At 35.1% G+C, this 24,430-nt stretch overlaps 5 protein-coding genes and 1 pseudogene across 10 annotated transcripts; 3 read left to right on the top strand and 3 right to left on the bottom strand.

The window, feature by feature from the left end:
• The first annotated feature begins 100 nt into the window (after window positions 1-100).
• LOC9328691 (UDP-D-apiose/UDP-D-xylose synthase 2) lies at window positions 101-3,147 on the top strand. 6 transcript variants are annotated; one of them, XM_002892583.2, is made up of 5 exons: window positions 115-261; window positions 675-967; window positions 1,187-1,279; window positions 1,365-1,473; window positions 1,897-1,977. In XM_002892583.2, exons 2-4 carry the CDS (start codon window positions 755-757, stop codon window positions 1,470-1,472), a joined length of 414 nt encoding a protein of 137 aa, XP_002892629.1. In that variant the 5' UTR covers window positions 115-261; window positions 675-754; the 3' UTR covers window position 1,473; window positions 1,897-1,977. The 6 variants fall into 6 exon arrangements, with proteins under 6 accessions (XP_020869550.1, XP_020869549.1, XP_002892629.1 ...); XM_021013893.1 differs by lacking the exon at window positions 1,897-1,977 and having other exon boundaries at window positions 1,365-1,620; XM_021013894.1 differs by lacking the exons at window positions 115-261; window positions 1,897-1,977 and having other exon boundaries at window positions 786-869; window positions 917-967; window positions 1,365-1,620.
• Window positions 3,148-3,224: 77 nt separating this feature from the next.
• LOC9325923 (sugar transport protein 1) lies at window positions 3,225-6,288 on the bottom strand. Its single transcript, XM_002889813.2, has 4 exons — window positions 6,032-6,288; window positions 5,401-5,723; window positions 3,983-4,612; window positions 3,225-3,889 (listed from the first exon to the last, which is right to left on the bottom strand). The coding sequence occupies exons 1-4, from the start codon at window positions 6,162-6,164 to the stop codon at window positions 3,407-3,409; spliced, it is 1,569 nt and encodes a 522-aa protein (XP_002889859.1). The 5' UTR covers window positions 6,165-6,288; the 3' UTR covers window positions 3,225-3,406.
• Window positions 6,289-15,286: 8,998 nt separating this feature from the next.
• LOC9325922 (vacuolar protein 8) lies at window positions 15,287-17,365 on the bottom strand. The gene has a single exon (XM_002889812.2). It carries the CDS (start codon window positions 17,142-17,144, stop codon window positions 15,462-15,464), a length of 1,683 nt encoding a protein of 560 aa, XP_002889858.1. The 5' UTR covers window positions 17,145-17,365; the 3' UTR covers window positions 15,287-15,461.
• A 1,771-nt stretch (window positions 17,366-19,136) lies between these two features.
• On the bottom strand, window positions 19,137-20,406 carry LOC9328690 (syntaxin-125). Its single transcript, XM_002889811.2, has 2 exons — window positions 19,917-20,406; window positions 19,137-19,821 (listed from the first exon to the last, which is right to left on the bottom strand). Exons 1-2 carry the CDS (start codon window positions 20,378-20,380, stop codon window positions 19,386-19,388), a joined length of 900 nt encoding a protein of 299 aa, XP_002889857.1. The 5' UTR covers window positions 20,381-20,406; the 3' UTR covers window positions 19,137-19,385.
• On the top strand, window positions 19,303-22,333 carry LOC9328689 (ribosomal RNA-processing protein 17). The gene is made up of 4 exons (XM_002892581.2): window positions 19,303-21,009; window positions 21,108-21,213; window positions 21,597-21,711; window positions 21,910-22,333. Exons 1-4 carry the CDS (start codon window positions 20,885-20,887, stop codon window positions 22,164-22,166), a joined length of 603 nt encoding a protein of 200 aa, XP_002892627.1. The 5' UTR covers window positions 19,303-20,884; the 3' UTR covers window positions 22,167-22,333.
• Window positions 22,334-22,449: 116 nt separating this feature from the next.
• On the top strand, window positions 22,450-23,502 carry LOC9328688 (annotated as a pseudogene).
• Window positions 23,503-24,430: the final 928 nt, after the last annotated feature.

The following is a 24,430-nucleotide window of genomic DNA, read 5'->3' as shown; positions in this document are numbered from 1 at the left end:
GATTTGGCTGAATATATGGGCAACTTTCGAGAAAAGGTTATGGACTCCAAGTCCAAATGAAAATCAAAGCCCAAGAAAGAAAAAAACAAAGAAGAGTATAAAAGAAGACGCAATGATAAAAAGTGGTGCAAGTAACTTAACTTGGTCTGAGTTTCCGATGATTTTCTCTGTCTCTCTCCTCCGCCTTTAAGAACCGCATCGTTTCCCGAGGATTGGTAAAAAGCCCTGAGGAGGAAGGATTTGATGCGATTATTTGACGAGGTATACTCACTGTTATTATTATTGTTATCTTTTGTCGTTGTGATTTGATTTGACAAAATCTCTAGTATTTACTATTTAGTTTAAGATTTTTGGTTTTGATTATTTTTCTAATATAAGAATTAAATCACAATGATAGCTAGCTAGACTCGGATGCTCAGCTCGTGTTTATTATATAAGATCTAAGAGCAAGCCCAATGGAGGGGTCTAGAGAGAATCTTAGCTCAGAATCCTTAAAAAAAAGGCCCAAATTAAATGAAAAATGTAAATAAAGATAAGAAACGTACCTTAGTTTAGAGTTTTTTTGGTCTGCAAGAGGTCCATACGTGTCAACTTTCTAATTATTTTTCTCCTCTTCATTTGCGATTTCTCTCTCACGCTCTTCTCTTCTAATCTCCAATGGCTGTGAAACGAAGAACACGGTGTAGACTCTCGATCATCATCGTCGAAGTGTTTCAATCGGAGAACACGGTGTAGACTCTCGATCACAATATGCATGATCGGAGCCGGAGGTTTCATCGGTTCACATCTCTGTGAAAAATTGATGATGGAGACGCCTCAAAAGGTACTTGCGCTTGATGTTTACAACGAGAAGATCAAACACTTGCTTGAACCTGATACCGTTGAATGGAGTGGTCGGATCCAGTTTCATCGTATCAATATTAAGCATGATTCAAGGCTTGAAGGTCTTATTAAGATGGCGGATCTGGTAAAATGCTTCTTCTTATCGATTTTGCTTCTTTATCTCTTGTTCTTCGTTGTTTATGGTTAAAAAATTAGCAATGATGGTGTGATTGTGATGATTGTAGTCTCAGATCTGATGATTCGTTATCGGAATTCAGATAATTTGCATTTTGATTATCTGCTTAATTTCGCGATGTGTTGAGATCGGTGATGTAATTCTGATGTTTGTTTTTGGAGTTTGCAGACTATACATCTTGCTGTGATCTGTACTCCAGCTGATTACAATACACTTCCTCTTGAAACAATCTACAACAATTTCATTGATGCGCGTCCAGTTGTATGTGTTTTCTTCTTACTTCGTCCGTTGTTTTGTGCTTCATTATTAGTTGAAATTGATTGGTTTAATGTGTTGGTTTTGTTAGGTTAAATACTGTTCTGAGAACAACAAGCGTCTCATTCACTTTTCTACCTGTGAAGTGTATGGAAAAACCACTGGTAGCTTTCTTCCTAAGGATCATCCTTTGGCGTGAGGTAATGCCTATTTGTACCTTTCGTTTTCAACATGTTGTTGTGTTTCTATCAATCATATCAATGAATGTACCGAGGAACATGTTGAAGCTGACATTTTCTTTCGTTTTCTTAGCTACATTATGAATGCTTCATTCATTTTTTTTTGTATTTTTTATATGTTTTATGCCTTGTATGTTTAATTTTTTTAGGAAATTGTAATAATTATTAAGTTTTACCAAATAAAAATGTTTATAATTTTTCAAAATTTTTTTTAAGAAACCCACTTAAGGACTCTACCATTGGACAAAGAAAATTTTAAGGATTCATCACAAACTCTTAATTTTAAAATTGCCATAATTTATGATTAAAAAATGTTTAAGGATCCTTTTAAGGATTCTACCATTGTTGTTGCTCTAAAGCCTCAGTCGTCTGTTGATCAAGTAGGAGCCAAGACAATGTTGAAGAGACATCGCTCCCGTGAAAACCAAACAAAGAAAAGACTTTGCTTGAGTCTGGAATTCTTACCACACGATCTTGTAGAGCTCATCCTCCAGAGACTTCCTGTGAAACCTCTGCTGAGATTCAAGTCTGTATCCAAGAACTGGAAATCGACAATCGAGTCCCAACGGTTCCAAGAAGGAAACTTGATCTGTAGTAGGCAAGCTCTAGGTCCAGATGTTCTTTTGATGTCCCTCTGTGAAAAAGGTGATGCTGGTCTGAGCGGACATGCACGAACAGTTATGTTCAGTTTAGCAACAGCTTCTAAGGTTAGGTTCCCTTTTTCGGGTAGCATGTTCTGCTATGGTCATTGTGACGGTCTAGTATGTTTCTACTGTGTCTATGCACCGAGTTTCGTGATGAATCCCGCCACTAAATGGCATCGAAGTTTTCCTCTTTCCGGCTATCAGCAGTTGGTCATCGAGAGGTACAACAGGTTATATTTTAAATTCATAAGTTTTAAGCTTGGACTCGGTAGGGACAAATTCAGGGGCATATACAAGGCGGTTTGGTTATATAGTTCATCCGAGTACGGACTAGACAACGTTACCACTTGTGAGCTTTTCGATTTTAGTACCAACGCTTGGAGGTACGTTTTCCCTGCTTCTCCTTATCGGATAAGTGCTTATAATAGACCCGTGTATTTAGATGGATCTCTTTATTGGCTCACCGAGTGCAAAGAAACCAAGGTTTTATCTTTCGATGTTCACACCGAAACTTTTCAAGTCCTATGTAAAGCTCCCTTTGGCCACCTATCAAACCCTTGCAACCAAACCATTTGCATCCTCAACGACCGCTTGTGCGTATCTTTGAAAAACTGGCCCATGCAAGTAATATGGTCGTTCGATTCTTCGGGTGGCAGCAATACATGGAAGAAAATGTGTTCGATAGATCTCACCAAAACTTTTCCTTGGTTTAGGAAACCGGAATTCGCGCTATTACCAATCGCTGTAAGGGAGAAGAAATGGTTATTGCTTCAGGGTCGTGATTTTTTGGATCCAGTGGTGATATATAATCTCCATAGCAAATCTTATAGATTATTCTACAAACCTAGAGAACCCGTCGGTCCTGTTTATTACTTGCAAAGTTTATTCTCTGCTTAATGAAACTTATTTGTCTTTCTTTTCTTAACACCAATGAACCATTGTACTTCAAACAATTTTTTTTTTCTCTTATAGCTTTTTTTTGCTGTTTTCAGCTTCTTGGCTTTTTTGCTATTGATGGTTCATTGGAGTAACTTTTAAGTACAATGTTGCCAAGGAAGAATCAAAAGGTTTAAGTAAAGAGTATAACAATAACAGAGAATTAAAGAAGAATCGTACGCATAATTTCGCCATGGGATATTGAATTATATAAACACCAATATATCTAGGCTACTACACCTTTTTCCTTTACGAAATTAGAAATTACAAATCTTTTTTTCTTCCTTAAAACTCTTAAAAAAAACAATGATAAATCAAACATGCTTAGTTCCAGCTTGGTTACTGCTCTTACCCATCTCAAGCGCATTCCCATACTCACCATCCTCCACAAACCTTGACCAATACCAATGTGACCTCCACACTTGACCCATCTCCTCTATCGGAATCCCCTTGGTCTCCGGCAAGAATATGTATACAAAGATCGACATCACCACCACAAAGAAGGCGAACACGAGGAATAACCCAAACTTCAAATGGCAGAGCATCGTCAAGAAGATTTGCGCTATAATGAACGTGAAGATCATGTTCACTGACACCGTGATACTCTGCGCCGCGGACCTTATCTCCAACGGGAAGATTTCACTCGGTACTAACCACCCTAGTGGGCCCCATGACCACGCAAAACCCGCCACATAGATGCAAATAAACGTTACAACCACTATAGCATACCACTTTGGTAGCTCACCAGGAGTCCCGTCTACCCCGAACTTGGCCCCTATGCACGCTGCAACCACAGCCTACAATCACACAAGAAAGTGAACCAACACATTTTGATTAGTATATGTTTATAATAGATCTAAGAGATAAATATAGTAGTAATTGTTCCTTACCTGGCATATAAGCATTTGTGTACCACCTTCAAGAAAGAGAAACCGACGTCCCCATCTGTCAACACCGTAGATAGAAACAAGCGTAGCGGCGACGTTAACCGAGCCAGTGACCACAGCGGACATGAGAGAAGCATCGGTCGTGAAACCAATGGTGTTGAACAAAACCGGAGCGTAAAACATAATCACATTGATTCCGGTTAGCTGCTGAAAGAACGGAATCATAACGGCCATCGTGAGATGTGGTCGGTATTTACGGCGGAGGAGGTTTCTCCACGGGTGCTCTATCGACTGCGACTCTTTACTAGCGGCGACTAAGTCGTCAAACTCTTGGCTGACGTCATCTACACCACGGATTCGTCTGAGCTTGGTTTTGGCCTCTTCGTGTTGGCCACGTTCGATCATTGAATTGGGAGTGTCAGGGAGGACGAGGGAGCCGATGGTTATGATCAAGGCGGGAACCACCGCGCCTCCGAGACTGAGCCGCCATCCCCAACCGCCTTTGATCTTGGCGAAGAAGTAGTTGAGTACTTCGGCGACGAGGATTCCGATTGTGATTGAGAGCTGGAAACCAATGTTTAAAGCTCCTCTGTATTTGTACGGAGCCATCTCAGAGAGGTAGAGTGGCACAGCCTGTAAATAGAGAGATTGACTAGGGTTAGTTACGTAACTAGCAGTTCTAAGTAGATACGTGTCCAAATCTGACTTTTTAGGCTCTGATTATTTAAGTAGATACAGTTATAAGTGAAGTGAAGATTCTGATTATTTAGGATCAAGTAAGGCTATGGACGTAAATGTGGAATATAAACAGGGTCAATTACGTCATTAGGTTATAACTCAATACGATCCGAAAATGACCTTTTTCTAAACTAAAGATCCGCATCAATGAGTGATGGAACATGGAAGTTTATATACGATATGACGTCAAAAACGATATATATCTTTAATTAAAGCAATGGATTGAAGTCAAAAAGATAAAATTAGAACAATGGATATGGAGAGAAAGAGACATCATCACAGTCTAATGAACAGACCATGTGGAATTGTGGATACTAGCAGAAAAACAAATCAATAACAAATTCAATAATTATATTATCATATAACATAACGTGGAATATAATGATCGTCGTCGTAGAAAAGCAAAATTGATTATTAAAGTCAACTTGACCTAACTATTTTATGATTATGTTCAATGAAAGTAGTTGGCTTGGTCCATAACTTTTTTTCAAAACCAAGGCACATTTATAACGGTTATAAATATAAGTTCCAATACATTAATAACTTCTATAGTATTGAAAACATAATTTTATTTTTGTTAGTTTTCTTTTCTACTTATAAAAGATCAATTTTGATAGAAACACATTTATGTTTATTTATAAACTAAACCATCGTAATTAAAATTATGGTGTTTAATGACGGACCTGATTAGCGAAACCGATACCGAAACCAAGCAAGATACGACCGACGATGAGCATCCACACATGTTTAGCGAAACCATTGATGAGAGCTCCGGCGCAGAAGAGTATGCCGCCGAAGAGCATCGAGAGCCTCCGTCCGAACTTTCTTGTCACAGTGGAAGCCACCAGCGACGATATTAGCGCCGCTAGATATAGAGACGAAGTGAACATCGTAAGCGTCGCGCTATCGTACTGACAGTACTGGTTTGTTGACGCGTCCTCTTGTTGTTTCCGGTACACCGACGGGAAGAATCGCTTAAGGAAAGACGGCATCGACGTCACACCACCTGTAATTTATTAAATTCATTAACAGAAATCTCCAAGAAAATTGATCAGACATGGATGTGGGGTTTTCATGACTCTATAGAAACATATGGGCCGATTTTGTAAAATTTCAAAACTTATAATACTGTTGGTGATTCTGTAACTCTGTCTGAGCCTTGTGTGTCATCATGACTAAGTAAAAGTATGGGGCGGTCTATCTAATGTTTTCGTATCAAAAAGACAATCATAATTTCTGAATTGGGGGGTGTTGATGACTACATAGATACTTTTGGGGTGGAAATGTAAAATCTGAAAATAGAGAGAGTTTTACCGGAGATTCCGATATCGTATCCGAAGATGAGACCGCCCATGGCAGCTACAACGCAAGTGAAGAGAACAAAGGGAGTGAGTTTGCCGGGATAAGCGTTTTGGCCATCTCCGACGACGAATCCACCGGCAGGCATTTCTTTTATTCTAAATAGGACCCGTAAAGTTTTTAGGATCCTTTTTAGACCCTCTTTTTTTGTTTGGGATGTGTTTTAGCAAACAAAAGGAGAGTGGAAGCGAAATTGAGAAGAGATATTAGATGGAGAGATTAGTTATCAGAGTTATATAGACAGTGGAGATAGAAGTGGAAAAGTGTTGAGCTGTCTTTTCGTATTTTCTTAGCTGTGAATCCATAATAATAATTTTCTTACAAATAATGCTTTACTAATTATCCACATCATAAGATAAATTAAGTATGCGACGTTGTCACATAATTTTGAGCCACTTGGTTACCCGTTATGTGAACATTTATTAACTGCATCATGATATTGACTTTAAGAGCCGGTGGATTTTTGTACGTATGTCTGGTTTTAAATGAAAAGATAAGTGATATACCATTCATCACCACATTAGTTTTATTCTGTTTTATAAATGATTAAAAAATGTGAACATCTGAAAAAATAAGTGATATATATCTTTAGTACGTTAGTTTTAATCTGGTTTTTATTTAATTTTATTTTATCAAACAATAATAAAATTCTGAATAAATGAAATCCAACCAAACTTAACACATCAATCCAGAGAAAGGAAAAAGTGGTCACCAGAGGTGTTAGTAGTGTGTGAATAAAATTGTCGCCGATGTACGCATTAGTGTAAATCAAATATAATTCGTTGACTTGAAGACGCACTAGATGGCACAACGACTCTATCCAAGTATCCATTTCCACACACATAACGAGTAAATGTCCAAATTATCTTCGTTCGTTTTTCAAGATTTTGTTTTCGGGATAATGTAACTCATTACTGTTTCTTCCATCCTCTAATTAGGTATGAAAAGACTAACAAAAAGTTATCAGAAGACTTGTTTATGATAAAGATAGTTAGAATGCGAGTAATATAACATCGAACCATTCATGTCCAATTTATTAACAAATCCAAAACATAGTACTCTAAACTTTCTACTGTACTTTGTACCCATAATTTGACTAATATCAGTTCATACGCCAAATATCATGGAAATATTCACTATCAATTTTCCTTTTATAAAAGCAAAAACTTCAAAATAACCATAACGTTAATAAATTGTGTATCACAAGATATCATAACATAAAATTTTACTAAAAAAAAGAAGAGTAGAGGTCGGTGGAATGGTGGCAAAATTAAATGAACACGTCATGTGCTAATCAGCAAGGATCGCATTTCATTAGACGGTCCAACTAATTTTCTTGATCTATTTGGATAACATTAAATTCGTTTTGGATAATGTTCTTGGAATTAATTTGTTTCATGGGATGCAGCATGGTTTTTTCTTATAACGTGACTTCAAATTTTTCTTTACAGATATAAAGATTTATTTTTCAATTTCAACCACGCAAAGATTTTGTTTATCTAGAAACAACATAACAATGCACTGTTAGTTACGTGGAATGCTTATCCATATACTCTTTTTTGATTTTGAAAGTATTGTTATTGTTCACATATACAAGTCCGTGGTATTAGGATAGATTCATATGTACGCAATTTTAAAATACTCCTTTTCTTTCTTCAATCTTACTTGATGTTAATTTGGTTTCCATATAATTTTTTGCTTTTAGTGAATTGCTTAATAGGGGCAGAGTAAAGAGAAAGAGGCAAAAATTGGTTAAAAAAAAGGTAAAGGAGAATAAAGAAATTGTTTTAAATTAAAGGGGGTTAAAGGTAATTCTAAAAAGCTGGGCTTGTTCTTTTCCCAGATTCGCGGTACTTCTGAATTCTGAACTAAGATTTGCATTCATAACCCAAGCTTCCTAAATTACCCCTGTACACCTCCCACATTTTTAACACTACCAATTGGGACTTTCATAATTTCAAACTCACTGGCGAAATTCCAAAATAACATATTCTCTCTGTTTCGTTTTAGTTGTCGTTTAAGGTTTTTTCACACAAATTAAGAAAGGTATTAAATTTTCTGTTTTACTCTTTATTAATATATTTTATAAAAAAAATCATTGGCCAAAACATTAAAACAGTAGGGATAAAACTGAAATTTTCACCAAACATTTGCATTGAAAACCTAAAACGACAACTATTATTAAACAAAATTTAAATCCTAAAACGACAACTAAACCGAAACGGAGGGAGTAATTGTCAAACTTCTGAGAAATCTGTGTAAAATGAAATATACTAATTGCTATAACAGTGATATAAAAGCCAATGACAAAGGGACGAATATGACATTTTGGGGTGGATTTTAAAATGATAAACGTCGTAGTAAAAGTTGATAAAGACAAGATCTTTTTATATAAAGAAAAGGGTAATATTAGTAAGTAGTCTTTGACCAAAAAAGAATTAACAAAGTAACCATATGTTAGAAAACTTAAGAAAATAACTCTTTTTGTGGTGGGGTAGGGGTAGAGAAAAGACCAATTAACCTTGTAAAACCATAGATTTTACAAGATGCACCATTTAATATGAAACTTATATCGACGAGATTTTTTCGATTAAGATTTTGGCTTGAGATCCAACGTGAAATGATACATAGTTTTGGCGTGAGATCCGGTGTTCGGCGAGGCTTAGATGGCGTTGGTGGGATGCAAAAAGCATAATGAAGATTATGGATCTTGTAGCTGTGGTCGTCATAAGGTGGATACAGTGGTGGTGGTTTCTGTGAAAGAGGTGGTTATAGAGGAGATGATAATGGAGAAGAGCCGACAAATGAAAATCAAGGAAAAGATAAACAAATCATGGTGGTTTTAAGAAATTGCATGAATCAAATTAAAAAAACGTATCATTCGAACGAAAAACCTTGAAATCTATAAATATTTAATGTGTTTTTAAAGGAATAGCATGTCGACATAAAATAAAACATGACATATTGGAAATTTACATGGTGATTTTAAGAAATTGCATGAATCAAATTAAAAAGCGTATCCTCCGAACGAAAAACTTTGAAATTTGTAAATATTTAATGTGTTTTTGAAAGGAATAACATGTCAAAAAAGAAAAAAGCATGACATATTAACAATTTACATGGCAAAAAAAAATAGCATATTGAAAACAAAGATACCGCTGCATCGAAAAACATTACATGAAGTTTGGGAAAAAAACTCACAAAAAATGAATCTGCGGCTGTGGAGTGTCTGAGGAGAAACTGAAATATGTTTAACCTATAGTTCCGGTATGAGGGAAAGAGATTGAAAGGAGAGAGAAGTATCTCCAGCATTTAGAGAAATAGGAAGAACCTGTCAATGGGGAGAGAGTTTGACGGGAGAGGGAAAGATATTGACGGGAGAGAGAAGGATCTCCAGCTTTTGGAAAAGTCTTTTTAGCGAGACTTCGGATTATAGATTGAGTCAGAGTTATTCTGGCAAAAACGACCACAAACTCTGTTTTTGGATGAGAGAGAATTGAGAGGTAGAAGATGAGAGAAAAGGATATTTAAGTAATTTTATATACTCACCCGACAAAATACTATAGCTCATAGCTATTCTCTTAATTCTTTTCCTTTTCATGGTTAGTTTCTATATATTTCCTAAAGAAAATATAGGATATTTTGCACGAATAAGATAAAGGATAGAAACTAATTTTGTAAAACATAAGTGGGGAAAAAGATGGTCCCGTGGTTTTCTCAAAGGAAAAAAAGATGAAGATAAATTTCAACAAAAAAAATCCAGCACCAAATTTTATCAAAACCAAAAAAATCCATGCAAATGAATTAAATCATGTTTCAGCGCATATTTTATTCAAACTCTCCTCGTCTAACGTGAAGACAAATTTATGGAATGGAATATTCGAATTATTGGCGTTTGACGATTTTTAGAAATGAAAATAAGCAAAAATACAGATATCTCATGAACTAGTGTTATAATATAATATATATATATATATATAGTAGGTTTAAAATACACTAGCGTTTATTAAGTTAAAATGGCAAAGAAATCATCTTTATTTGTCACAGCCGAAATAATTAACTCTTTTTGAGAAAGAAATAAAAAATAATAATAATTTGTTTAAATTATTCACCTGGTACTGCCTGGTATCAGATGGTCCATATGTACCATACAGAAAATTAATTTCTGACAACAATGTTATGTCATTCATTATAGGGTTCTTAATATGATCATTTGAAAATTTCTTATGTAGTAATGTTCGATGAATACTATATTAAATGCTCGAAGAAAATTAGTCAGGAAGAAACTTAGACGATGAAGAAGAAATAATTCAGAAAGAAAGCAATCGAATTCTAAAAACCAATTAAAGGTTTTAGGAGGAGAAAAAAGAAAAAGAAAAAGAAGAAGGATTAAAAAAAAAAAAGTCAAGGTCAACTAAAGGTGGTCACTGTGGCGCCCATTGTGTTTAGTTTGGTTTGACAAAAGCCATTTCCGCTGAAGGTTTACTCCAAGACTTGTGTGTGTCCCATTTCTGCTTGACTTCACGCGCTAAAATAGTTGACATTCCGGTTTAACGTTGGTTTTAGTGGAATTTGGTTAGTTTGATTTTTAAAGTACTAGAGTTTTTTTTGCTTACATTTGGTTGGTTCGGTTAGAAGTCTACTCTTGTTTACGAGTGATTAGTATTTCTAGTCACTTATGAATTCAAATCGAAACCACAAACACGATACATTATTACATCATGTTATCATGTATTCATATTGATAAATGTTTACCATGGTTGTTTTTTTTTTTTTTTTTTTTTTTTTGAAGAAAAAGTTTACCATGGTTGTTAAATTAGGGTTTACATATTATTCTTCTTTGTTCTCTAAATGTTGGGAAAAATCAAAAGTATAAATGAAATCGGTTTTCGACTTGTGTTGCCGTGTTGGTCATTTTAAAGAATAAGTTTGTTTCTTGTTCCAGATAAACCATTTGTTAATTATCTAGAAATAATATTGTTTTAAATCGATTAGTTACTATTGAACCAAAATCAGACCAAATTATTAACTAACCGATCAATTGATGTTTTTTCGGTCTAATTCATTCACAGTTTTTAACTCACAAAATAAACACACTTTTTTGTATGAATTCTTCAATGGCAAAAAAAGAAAAAAAAAAAGAGGCAAGAAGTCTTAAGCTAAACCCCCACCCACCTAACTAATGATCATCCCTCTAGTGTGGAACGTTGGCATATAAACTATTCAAGAATGCAAAGGGTCGCCAGAAACTTGTTCAAAGATTGCTAATTTGGACTGACTATGCATCTCCTAAGATATCACCAAGTTAACTTAAGTCCACTTATATCATGTTGTGACATTTTATCGCCGTTATAAATTTTATATATAGTGCCTACCAATGAAATTTAATAATACTTTTGTTTTTTTCGTAAGAGTCCAAAATATTATGTATCGTTAAAAAGTCCTACTATTTCGAATTTAAAATAGATCTATAGATATCTCATATCTATCAATGTTTAAGTATGAAGAGGCGACGCATGACTTTTCTCATTTAAATTTATTTTGCAGCGAAGCTCTCTTCTACACTCGCACCAAATCAAGGGCCAACCAATCTCCCTATACAAAACAAACCGAAGAAGATAAGTCTCTAATCTCTTATACAAAGACCAATTTGATGTACAAAATAAAGTATACGTACGGACTTACGATATAGACTTTCATATTATATAAACGAACGATTTAACTCAAGTGTATGTATGCGTACACAATGTATCTAAAATGTTGGCTTGGTACCATAGATAGTTATTGTTCTAAATATGTGAAACAGACAAAATGTCCCAAATTAAAAAAAAAAAAAAATGTCCCAAATTGAAATTTTCTTTGATTTTGACTATGACGAATGCAAAATATATATTTCAACAAAAGATAGATAGAGCAAAAGAAGTTTCAATGCCGCTGATAAAACGAATCTTTTTGTTTCTTTTTAGCTATTACATGCATCCTTTAGAATGATTCGATAGACTTTTGAATGCAAAGAATAACATAAGTATAGCTTATACTTCTTCTTCTTATTTTGGTAATCGAGTGTTCCATAATCAGTTCCATAATCAAAGATTGGATCAATCTTTGAAATCTATAAAGAAAATGAATATTCGTGTCATTTATAATATTAATTATGTATAGTCATGCATGATTGAATTTTCATAGAATATTCAAACTCTTATTGACATTCATTGAAACATACTTTACTTTGTAATTGTTTGTGTCGATAATAATAGAATTATATCGCAATTAAAATTTAAGAGCGTTGACGGACGAATCATGTTCATGCGTGCCGAACGGCTGAAACTAATGGCGACACCAAAGCAATTTTACACCAAGGCTTTGCTGGTCTCTCCGTCCGTTGACTTTTTTTTTGCATAGAGAAACAAAAATCTAAAAAATATTTTTATATCAACAAAAAATAAATAAATTAACTATAAATTTTCGTTACGACTTGATTAGTTATTGTCACCAAACTCATAGTACTAAGCTTCACACACAAATTGATAATTGAATATTCGATCTACTAAACAATTATTAGCCTTTAATTAAGGACAAAAGAAAGTGTAGGACAGAAAAATTTATAGTTTCTTTGTTAGTGTGTTATAATAAACTTAAGTCTGCTATGTGGTTGGTTGTTTGGACTTCCGCATGAATGCTTCATATGTTTGTTTAAATCTTGCATGAATTTTTTTACTATGAAATTTGTTTATTACCGGGATTAATAGTACGGTTATTTTGCAGAAACCGATGCTAGTTTTTTTTTTTTAATATGTCGACATAAAATAGGATTCAAGGTGTTTCACATTTTCGGTCTAAATTCAGCACAGTTTCGTAAATAGAATATGTAATTTTAGTCATGAGTCGAAAATCTAAATCCAATATGTTGCAAGAAGTAAATTACCCAAAAGAAAAAGAAGGCTTAGGCCCAACCTCTACAAGAGGCTAAACACATCCATGAAATGAAATGAATGTGTGCTGATATCAAGATCGATCTAGAAGTGATTCTATTAATTATTATTGGCTTATTATTGCTAAGCTAAGATTATTAGTAGAAAATTGTTCATTAGCAATTCAGTTTTGTATCATTCAAAACTATGATCCTTCGATAGTCGATATAAATGTTTACTAGAAGATTAACAATGAAAATTCATCACACCTTGAAACGCGCATGCATTCACTCGTAGAAAAAGGACTCAAAATCTTTAGATTTAGCAGATGAAAGTTTTGTCTAATCAGAATTTCTAATTCCCAAAGGCTTTGGATTGAGGGACTGAAAATATGTATTCATGGATGGGGGACATATAATATAATGAAAATACAGAGAAAAGAGGGATGAATCTTGACGTAAAAAAAAAAAGAAGGTGGTATCTTATCGTTTCTCTGAAGTTATGAAGCGGTCCTTAGCCAAATAAATGCAAGGAAATGCTTTTTCAATGGGCTATATTAATTTAAAACCACAATTGACCAAAAAATTAGATTTAAATCCATGGTTATTTGAAAATTAGGTAAGTAAGAAAGAGAAAGAAAATGTAAACCAAAAATATCCTTCGTTTTTGGATTAATTACAAAAATACCACTGATTAAAATAAAGGTTAATATGTAGGCGATACTGTTCATTTCGATACGCTAATATGCGGATGACACATGCTAAATAATTTAGTATCGCGATAAGTTACAAATTATATGTTAATATAGAATGATAATGTGCTAACATATTAAATATGTGAATAATATTTGTATGAACATGGTAAAATATTTGATATATAGATAATATTTATATTAACATGTAACTTACACGACGTATGCTCAACTTTATCGTGTTAAATAATTGACTATATGATTAGTATCAACTAACTAATATAATAACATGTTTATTTATTCTAATAATATAATTATTACCGATAAATTTTATATTAGCATACTTATTTATAATGATAATTTAGTTATCACGTTAACTTATATGTTAGCATTTTTGTATGTGTTGCTAATTAAATTTTTATCCATATAACCAAATCGAACCCAGAAAAATGAGGCAATGGTCGTTGCTGCCAATGATGCCAATTCCCCTCTTTTGCTCAATAAACCTCATCAAAACCCAGCTAACAAATTATTCATTCCACAATTCCGCCGAGTTTCGAAATTACCACCGGGATTTGAAACCACCATTGTCTCTTGGTCTCAACCTTCATGGAATCGAAGTCGGGAACAACACAATCGACCGGTTCTCTCTGTCACAAAATCAAATCGACAATTATCATTTTTAAACACGGCTTGAATCATGACGATTAAAACAATGGTCGTTTTCCACCGACAAAATCTATTCTTTTCCCTTGATTTTTGTAATCGTCGAATTAAAACCACCATTGTTACAAGTCAACCACACAACTCACCAACTTGCTTCTTCGGCCAGCTTTGGCTTTCTCTCAATTTTTTTCCGAAACCATTTTAATTTTTTGTTGAATATCTATGGTTTTAAAGGTTGTCGTAGAAACAAAAGAGAAAAAGGAAAGAGATATATGAAAGAGAAAGAGAGATACATAAGGATTAAATGATATTTTTTGACATATACAGTAAAAGTAAAAAAGTGGTGAGAAGAGAGAACTAATTTATGGTTCTATTATGGTCAGATGTTATAGATATCCTTTTTCAAAAATTGCCCAACCCAACGCACATGCCTCCCAATTCTTTACTCCAACACCACCTTGAAGGTACGTTGCTTTGAATAACAAATGTCTTAAAAAGTTTTTAAATACATCCAATTAGCAAATTTTATACATGAATTATTAAAGAAATAAATGAAGACCCACTTATTTGATCCCATCACTTTCTCATATACCTCTTTTGTCTCTCCATAGAACTGAGTTGTGGTATATGAGAGAGACAATTCATATCTTAATGCTTTTTGTTTATCTCTTAAGGGTTTTGTTCCGTTCCATACGTAACCCATGTGCTTTGCCATTTCTATATACTTCCAAACACACCCCTTTAGATATTTGCTAATCCCAAAATTTAGTTTCATTTTTCCCCTAAACAAATCCCTATTTTGAATCTAAGAAAAAGTTGCGTGACTAACTTGTCAAAAAATTTACAGACAAAAAGGTGTGAGGGAGTCAAGTTAAAGAATGTTTTATTTGATCAATAAACTCCTAAATAAAAGTCACTGCAGTTTCTAAGAAGAATCTCAAGAATCTGTATTATCACTTAAATTATATTTTTGTAGTAAAGCTGTACTCTTTAAGTTAACTTTTGGAGATTACCAGAAGAGAACTACAAATAAAAACACCTGTAAATAAATATACACTCAAAAACTTCACATGTAAAAAAAAAAATTATAAAAAGAGAAGGAAAAAAACGTTTTCTTTTAGGAATGCCAAATACCACCAAGTATGGTGTGGAATCTGTTCCTAGATAGCTTCTTCACAAGTTTCTTAGCATCTGAATCTTCTCTTTCAGCTAGTTTCTCTATGATTTTCAAGTACCCAGAAGCCGAAATCTTTCGTCTCGCGCTGTTGCAGCTCGTTAACGATATCAATATCAAAATCAAGGACTTCGTGTTACCCAAATCACTTCTCTCATTCATCCTTTCTTCCTGATCTAGCAACTGAAGAATGTAGCTGATGTTACAATCTTCCTGCAGGAACTTCTTCCTGTTCTTTGGAACCGAGATCAAGTAATACAGCGCCTCGCTTGCCATTTCCCGGACGCGTAAAGATTTAGCATCGAGGAACCTAACTAGCTCGGGGATAAAACCCGCATCGCCCATTATCCTCTTAACATCCGCTGGTAAACTACAAAGCCTGGATGTAACCTTTAACGCGGATTCTTGAACAGAAGTCTCCCCATTTCTTAGCAAATACAACAAATGATCTAAGAAACGGCTACTCAACAATGCATTCAAGTAACTCACTGACCCAAAACACAAGTTATGAATTGCCCTCAATGCCATTTCCTTAGATTTCGAAGAGGAGAACGTATTAGGATCTGATACAAGCACAAGCTCTTGGATTCCTCCTCCTCTAACCAAAATCTCACGGCTTTCTTCATCTCTACAACACATACTTGACAAAAGATCAATAGAATTAACCTGAACAATCTCATCTCTGGATCCTATAAGCTTGATAAAAGTAGAAACCATGTCTTCTTCAATCATATACCTCTTGATTTCTTCAACACCAACTAGATTTCTCAACACTCCACACGAGCTAGCAATCAATTCACCACCAAATTCACCACAAGAACAAATCTTTAACAAAGCAGCCACTCCTCCATGAGCAGAGACAGACCAAGCATTCTCAGAATTCTCAGTTAATTTCATCAAACACCTTGCAGACGCTTCTCTACCAACAACGTTCCCGTTTTCCAACACCCTAACCAAAGGACCAACCACGCAAGATCTAATCAAAACAGGCTTATACGAATCAAACCCAGATATCAAAAACAAAGCTTTACAAGCCTCCTCTTGAATCCCAATCTCAGAATCCAAAAACTCAATCAAAACATTAACCATGTCGCTGGTTTCGACAACAATCTTCATATACCTATCATCTTCTTCCATAGATTCATTCAACTTAACCAAAGCTTGCTTCTTCATCTCCACATCACCAATCTTCATTCTTGTCAACAAATCCCTAACGTAAAACCTCATATCATCTCTACAAGCTTTATCACTAGGCTTCGAGACAACAATCGCGAACCCATGTCTGAGAATCTCAGAAGAGTAAATCCGAGAAAGATTCCTCACATGGCGATCAAATTTCCCAGACATAACATCTAAATCACTCTGCATCAAGAGCTTCCCGCTAAAGGAGACATTCAAGCATCGTGAAGCAAGATCGTGAGATTCTTGGAGAGAATCTAGAATGGCGTTAATCAAGGTGGAGAGAGATGGGTCGAAGTCCGAATTTAGATTCTCGACGGAAGTGATTCCAGAGTAGAGTTCTTCGAGCTTGGTTCGTATCAATTGCCATTTCACGGTGAAGGATTTGATTGAGTGTGATAGTGAGATTAAAGAAGATATTGATTCCTTCACTGATGCTTCACCCATTTCGTGGATTAGGTTCTTCTTTCTCAGTGGTTTAGAAGAGAACACATAATGAATCACGAAGAGGGAAACTAATGATAGAAGAAGAATTTAAAGAAAATCTAGTTGGGTTTTTATTTCAATTGTTGAGCTTTTTGTGAGCAGAGAAGAAGGAAATGGCAAAAAGAGAGAATTTAATGGCGATTTTACGGGAGTGGCCTTCTCGGTGGGGTTGGAACAGTGACAAGTCGATGAAGATGAAGATGAAGGTAAGGATATAATTGTCATTTATAGTACTTCTGCGTTAGAACTTGAAAGAATTCCAATCTATCTATACTTTGGTTTGGTTACACCATTTTATTTTATTTACATCCCTATAAATATTTTAACAGGATACTAGAGAGAAAAACAAAGTCAGCAAAAAATGGCTAATCTCTTATATAATTTAGATAAATTTGCAAATATATATAGTACTCTTGTTTTCTATCCTCATCATCTCATCTATATTTGAATTTTGTCAAATTACACTATCTTCCTAGTATTGATTTTTGTCACGGACAACTTTAAGCATCCAAATTATGTAGGCTAACAATAATGTAATATCGAAAACAAAGTTAGGTGTGAAAATAAAATACGTATAGATTATACAAATAAATAAAGCAAAGTAAGTAATTGAAATCGACGTTGAGTAGTTGAGAAGGGAAATAGTCATTATATATTTATATTATTGACGTCAAAAAAGAAAGATATATGCATTCAGAAACGCCATTACAGCAAATTCCTTTGTTTTCACGAAAAAGATAAGTACGCATCTTTGTGCTCATTTCTTACAATAGATTAGTAACTAGAAATTACTTTATCATTAATGATTGAATAATAATGTATTACGTTGTAATTAGATACTACTTCCTAGGATTAAATCTCAACTTCTGCAAAATATTGGATATGATATCTCCAAATTTCAGATGTTGCACGGTGTATGGCTACGTTCGAGTAAAATCATAGTTGTTTGTTATATATATATTTATAAAGAAAATCATAATCCGTGTTAAAATTTTGTTTTCTCTGTTGTGTGTAGTTATAATTTATAAATCGTGTTTAAATGATCGATGTTGGAATCTTTCGGTAGATATTATATCTTTTTAATTAAACGTTCATGTTATATAAGATTTGCACACTAATAAATCGAAACCAAAGCAACGATCGACAGGGAAAACTAGCGTCAAATTAATGTGACAACTAATACAGAAAATAGATCAGGAGATTGCTTGACGAAGACATGTTGATGAATATTGTACTTTATAAGTCATCTTTTCTCCAGTGCTCATACGATTTTAATAATTTAGACTTGATTGTGACGTTTCATCAAATCTTAATCAGTTTGATTGTCTTAGGTTATGATAACCAGGTAATGGGTAGGTGTCCACTGTTGACTTACAAATTGCGATTCAATACTTTTTTCGTTCTAAATTAAATCAGTGTATTTTAAGATTTTGTTTTGACAAAAATGTCGAAAGATAATTGCTGAACTTACCAATAGATCGCTGTCAGATTCTGATTGCTGAACTTACCAATAGATCGCTGTCAGATTCTGATTCTTGTGGTATTTTGTTGTGAAAAAGTCATGTTACAAGATTTTGGAGCTTCATTGCGTAGGCGATAGAGAGAAGTTAAATGGCATTGATGTTTTAATAATGATTTATGAAATTGTGGTTGTGATAATGTCGTAACTAGACTTGTTATTAGTGGGCAATCAAAAAGGGGTTTGCGAACAAAATAATATAGATTCTATTCGTTCTCCTTAACCAATATTATCCTCTAAATTAATCAACGTTGAACTTTTCTCTAATGATTCTACTATTTAATGATAACATATATTCTGACCTACATACACAAGAATCACAATATAATTGAGTGCTATTGGCTTCTTTTGTCTACTCATTTGTTGTTGTTAACTTATCTCATCTCTTCTTAATGTTGTTGCTCAAAAGATGCCAAAGATGGGCCACTTATGTATCAAACAAACCAACATATCAACATCTATGATTCACACAACATTGTCACATAAACACTAACGAAGAAGATAATAATTGTCAAAAATATACAATAATAATAATGAACCGGTACGCTTCAAAAATCTCTACAAATTTTTTGCCATGGTTTCACCGTAATCTAACTATTCCATTCCATATTAACAAAACAAAGAAACAAAAAAGAACAAGCGAAGAGATGATTTTGAGAATCAAGTTCAACTCTTTAGAAATTTCACTTCTTCAACATGAGCATTATGTGAGGTAGAAGGGGAATGAGAAGGAGGATAAAGATGACGATGAAGAGGATGATGGCATAACAAGTCCATTTCCTGGAGCTCTTTTGGTACTCCCTCGCGTCTTGGAGCTGATCAGTCCCTCTTCTAACAAACGAGCTCGCTTTCGCTACATGGCTCTCTATGTTGTTTAATTGTTGCCCTTGCGCTTCCACTAGAGCTGCCATGTCCAAGAAAACTTGGTGCAGCTCTAGTAGATTTTTCTCTATCTCCTTCACTGCATCATGTCTCTCTTGGATCTCAGATATCGTGTCTAGGATTTGACCTCTTCCTTGCTCTTGAATCGCTTTCTGGAGGAAATTCTCGCTCTCACCGCTTGCTATCAAGTTATCGATTGTTTGCTCGTCTGCTTTTTCTCCTGTTATTGTGAAGTACCTGCACCAATTCCAACATAATTATATAACTTGCAACCCAATAAAACAAACAGAGCAATAGCTTGAAACACAAGAAACCTAGAGAAAAACAAAGACCTGCGCTCTACGGTTTCCTTATACTCATTGTTCATACGAGCACGCAGACCTTGGAAACTATCCATCAAGTCTTTGAGCTTCTTCCCGAGACCGCTAACCACAGAAGATCGAGTCCTATCCGTAGACGAACCGGGCCCACAACCCGGGACATTACGGCTATTAGCATTCGCTTTCTCTAAGGCTTCGAGCTTCTGCTTAATGATTTTAACCCTTTTCAGGACCATTCCTACGTCCCCATCCATCTTAGCTCGTAGCTCTTTTACTTTCTTGGCATTGTGAACCGTCTTGCACTCTTCATTCGAGTCTTGAAGCTTCTTATAAAGAGTCTCGACTCCTTTCATGTCGTCCTTCACATTCTCGACATCCTCGAAGAATTTGTCGAGGTTCATCGTTTCTTGACCTGCCTCAACATCGCGCAGTTGAGCCTGGTTCTTCTTGAATGAATTAGAGAATAAATCGTTCATTTTAGCTCTGTTTTTTTTTTTTTTTTCTTTTTCTCAGGCTTAATTATGTACAAAAGTTTTTTTGTTTATTGGGTTTTATGTGTTTTTTCTTTGAATGTTTTTGTTCAAAAGCAATTGATTATGATGATGAACATCACCATCGTCATCCTCTGTATGAGTACGAGGAAGAAGATGCTAAGAAGTTTTTCGTTTTCTTTATTTTGGTGAGTGAAAAAGAAAAACTCTGGTTTTGCTGGAAGGTTTATTTTGTTTTGTTAGAAACGAGAGACACAAGCCACTTTTGGTAATTGTCCAAATTTAGTCAACGGCATAACTTTTTCTTAACCAAATTAGCTCCATTTGGTCAAAGACGTCATTACCCTTCTATTGGGCCAAGCCTAAAGCCCAATTAATAGTCCATTTCTTGTGCTTCTCTTCTTCTCCCGAGACCTGTTTTGATTAAACCTCACAAACCCTAATTTTGACCTGAGTCGCTTCGTTTCCGATCGGAGGAAGTATCTGGCGATGAAGGAAGGCTTGGATAATGACGAGGCGGGTTCATTGGCTCCGCCGACCAGTGCTAGGCATATTGGGAAGAGAGCTCGCAAGAACAAAAGCCTCACCGTCTCTTTTGACGAGAAAGATCTCAAGTACAAAAAAAAATCTAACTTTACTGCTGATTCAATCTGGGTATCTTTGAATTCGCATGATTAGTGAGTTTTCTGCTGTGTGTTGTTTTGTTTGGTAGGGATTTTGTGACTGGTTTTCACAAGAGGAAGAAGAAAAGAAGAAAGGAAGCTCAGAAGCAGCAGGAGGAAGCTTTGAGGCGGAAACGTATCGAGGCCCGTAAGAATGTGAGCATCAAACTGTTGATTCTTTATTCTGATATGTCATTTATGCGTTATAGATTAGTCTTAAATTCCTCGTTTAGCTAAATTTAGATTTGTCTGGAGCTTAAAACATTGTCTATTTGGTAAGAGGTTGTGCAATGAGCTTGTTCTGATTCGTTTCTATAGAAATTTGAGTGCTTCTTTTGTTTTGACTGCAAATGTTAATCCAAATTTTACATCTTTCAGAATCTCCTTCGATAGTGTTTGTGATGTATGAGTGATTAAGAGTGGGTGATATATCAGAGAGATTGTTGATGTTCAATCATTTGTATTATGTAGATTTTGATTCTTGGCCTCGAGCTTGTCTTTTCTCGTATTGTTCTGAATCTTGTATATGGGCTTTGCAGAGGAAATTGGAAGAGTTAATGGTTGCTGGTCATGGCGAGGATAATGAAGATGGGGAAGCTGAAGATGAAGAGGATGCAGAGGATGAAGAAGCAGAACCTGATGCGTCAACGTCTGGTAATATTTTCATAATCGTATTAGTTCTTCATTAAGCAATGATGGATTAGTTTGTCGCCATAACATGTAAGCTGGTTGATTGCAATGGAGAAGAAGCATTATTGAGTTTATCTTTCTCCATTGATTGCTTTGCCTTCGCATGATTTTGCTTTGATTGGCTTTGTTCTGATATTTGTTGTGTTTCTTTGTGGATGAAAGGCACGACGATGTATGATACAGGCGAGCTGAAAGTAACTGTGACAACAAGCGCGATATCTTGTGAAGAGGAAGAGCCTATTCGCAAGGACAAGACCCAGTCAACAGAATCGGGTTCCACGGCCAAAGCCTCCACAAAGCAGCCTGTGCCTGTGAGGAAAACCAAACCCATGAAACAGAGCAGGAAACGGTCAAGCACCAAAACTATGAAGAAAAGGGATAAGAAGAAACAAGCAAGAGGGATAAAGACTCCGCGGTAGAAATAGAAATTTCTATATCTTGTCCTTTATTAAAAGAGTTTCTGATGATTCGGACTCTCGAGCGTTTGGATTGTTTGCTGCGGTTGGAATTGTGGGTAACATTTGGATAATGTTGAGTTTTGTAGTAACAATCACATTTGTTAAATAAATCTGTAATGTTACACTCGCTTTACCGTTCACCAAGTTCTTTGACCACTAAATCTTCCTGTAAATTTTGTTTGATTGGTAACAACCAATTGCTGCGGTAGTGGAAACAATAACTAGAAAAATCATTCGTTACGATATAAATCAGAATTCAGAACAACTCTCTAGTAGCAGAGAGACACGAAAGATCTTTAGAACCAACCTTTACCTTAAATAACGGTCAAATGTATGGCAGCTGAGAATTGAAACTCGACCTTGGCCACGTCTTAAGGAAATAAATTTTTTGGAATTGTTTTATCAATTGATTATGGCCGAGAAGACGCCTTTGATTTATCTCAACTCTTAGGTAGAAGATCTGTTTCGAACCAAATTTTTTTTTTTTTAAAAAAAAGAGAGTCGAAGTCGAAGATCTTTTATTCATGTCCAAAATCAAGTAATTTGTGGTTGTCACTTGTCAACAATGTAAGTGGTAAATTACGGGACCACGAAGCCACCATGAGACTTGTAACCCTAACAAAAACGTCTTAAAATGGAACACATGTACATGCATACGTCAATGGAACATGAGTTTGTTGTGTTGGAAAAATTGTAGAATCTCCCTCCGGCTGGGAAGCCTTTGGTTTCGGCTAGATCGGGCCACCGGAAACTGGTCAAAGTGACTCCAAAAGGTAGTCACTCTCAAATTTTAAGGAAAAAGGTGACGTCATTCAAGATAACGGATTGTTATTTATTCAAATTTTCGAACACTATTTATGTAAATTTTGGAAGCGGAATTATTATTTTGTAGGCGATGATATATAGAAAGAAGGCGTTGAGAGTGGTGACACCGAAGCGAGAGAATAAGTGGAAGATTATATCGGAGGAGGGAATGTCAACGCCGTTGACTAGTCATTACCCGAGACCAGACACGTTCGGACTTGTTGCCGGTGGTTATGTACTAAAACCTGCCTTGAGGATATCCGAGACTTTCAGGGACGTGACTAATTATCACCAGTCGTCTATGACGGTGACGCCTCCGTTGAAGATGAAGAAGGAGATGTTGCCGAGTCGAGAGTAGCTGAATCGAAGAGTTGAAGCGTTTATAAAGAACGTTAAGGAAGAGAGGCTGGAGTCGCTAAGATTGGACAAAGAGGTGGCTTAGACAGGAGGCTCTTAGCTTTTTGTCTTAGTTATTACTCGTTTTTACTATTTTGATTGTATATATACATGAAATGCAACAAAAGACGTTAAAAATGATAATGAAAGTCACCAATAAATGTAAGTATGTAACGATGGGTATCATTGATATATTTTGTAATACTATGATACAATGTAATGTTAGCACTGTTTTATTTACCAGATGAGATGCGTTCTTCTGTTCGTTCAATCTAGATTATGGTCCGTCCAATAGAGGCAGTCCTGAGTTTACGGGACCCAACGAATCTTTAAACGTGGCTATTTTCTTCTATATTTAAGATTAACAGAATTATAATCATATATCCAAAAGAGAAAATAATAAATCACTTTACATGTTTTATATCTAAAATCGGATGTATTTGAATGATAGACATGTGAATTAACTAGTTAAGCTGTAAGTTATGACTCTAAAACATAACCTAGTATAAAAGAGTTCTGATGCATGCAAACACATGTACAGTTTTGATATTTGTTCTAAATTTTAAAAAATTGGTTATAACTAAAAAGGTATATATATATAGAAACCATAGTATGATAAAAAGATGCGTCTTTCCGAGGCATTTCATATATGATGATTATGATAATGAGAATCAATTAATCACCATCATATATAGATCTATTTAGTTTAGATTTTTTCTTCTTAATTAACATGTTAATATATGGAGCAAGGTATCAAATTGATAAGTTGGATAAAATTTGTGGTTGTGAGCAATGTAAGTGATATATTACATCAAGAAAAGGTGATATAATACGGGCCACAAAGCCACCGTAACTTGGTAACCCTAACAATACAAAAGTCTTAAAGATAAACGTTCTAATTTTGTATCGTACATAAATATCTCGAGTACTTAAGGGCTGGCATATATAACGCGTACATCGTCAATCTATCAAGCCGGCTAGCTAAATGAAATTGCGGAAACATGATTAAACACAAACGACATGAA

The sequence above is a fragment of the Arabidopsis lyrata genome (assembly GCF_000004255.2).
Source record: "Arabidopsis lyrata subsp. lyrata unplaced genomic scaffold ARALYscaffold_1, whole genome shotgun sequence".
NCBI lineage: Eukaryota > Viridiplantae > Streptophyta > Magnoliopsida > Brassicales > Brassicaceae > Arabidopsis > Arabidopsis lyrata.
Note: the sequence above shows the minus strand (reverse complement) of the source record. Positions and strands in the feature narration are given on the sequence as shown.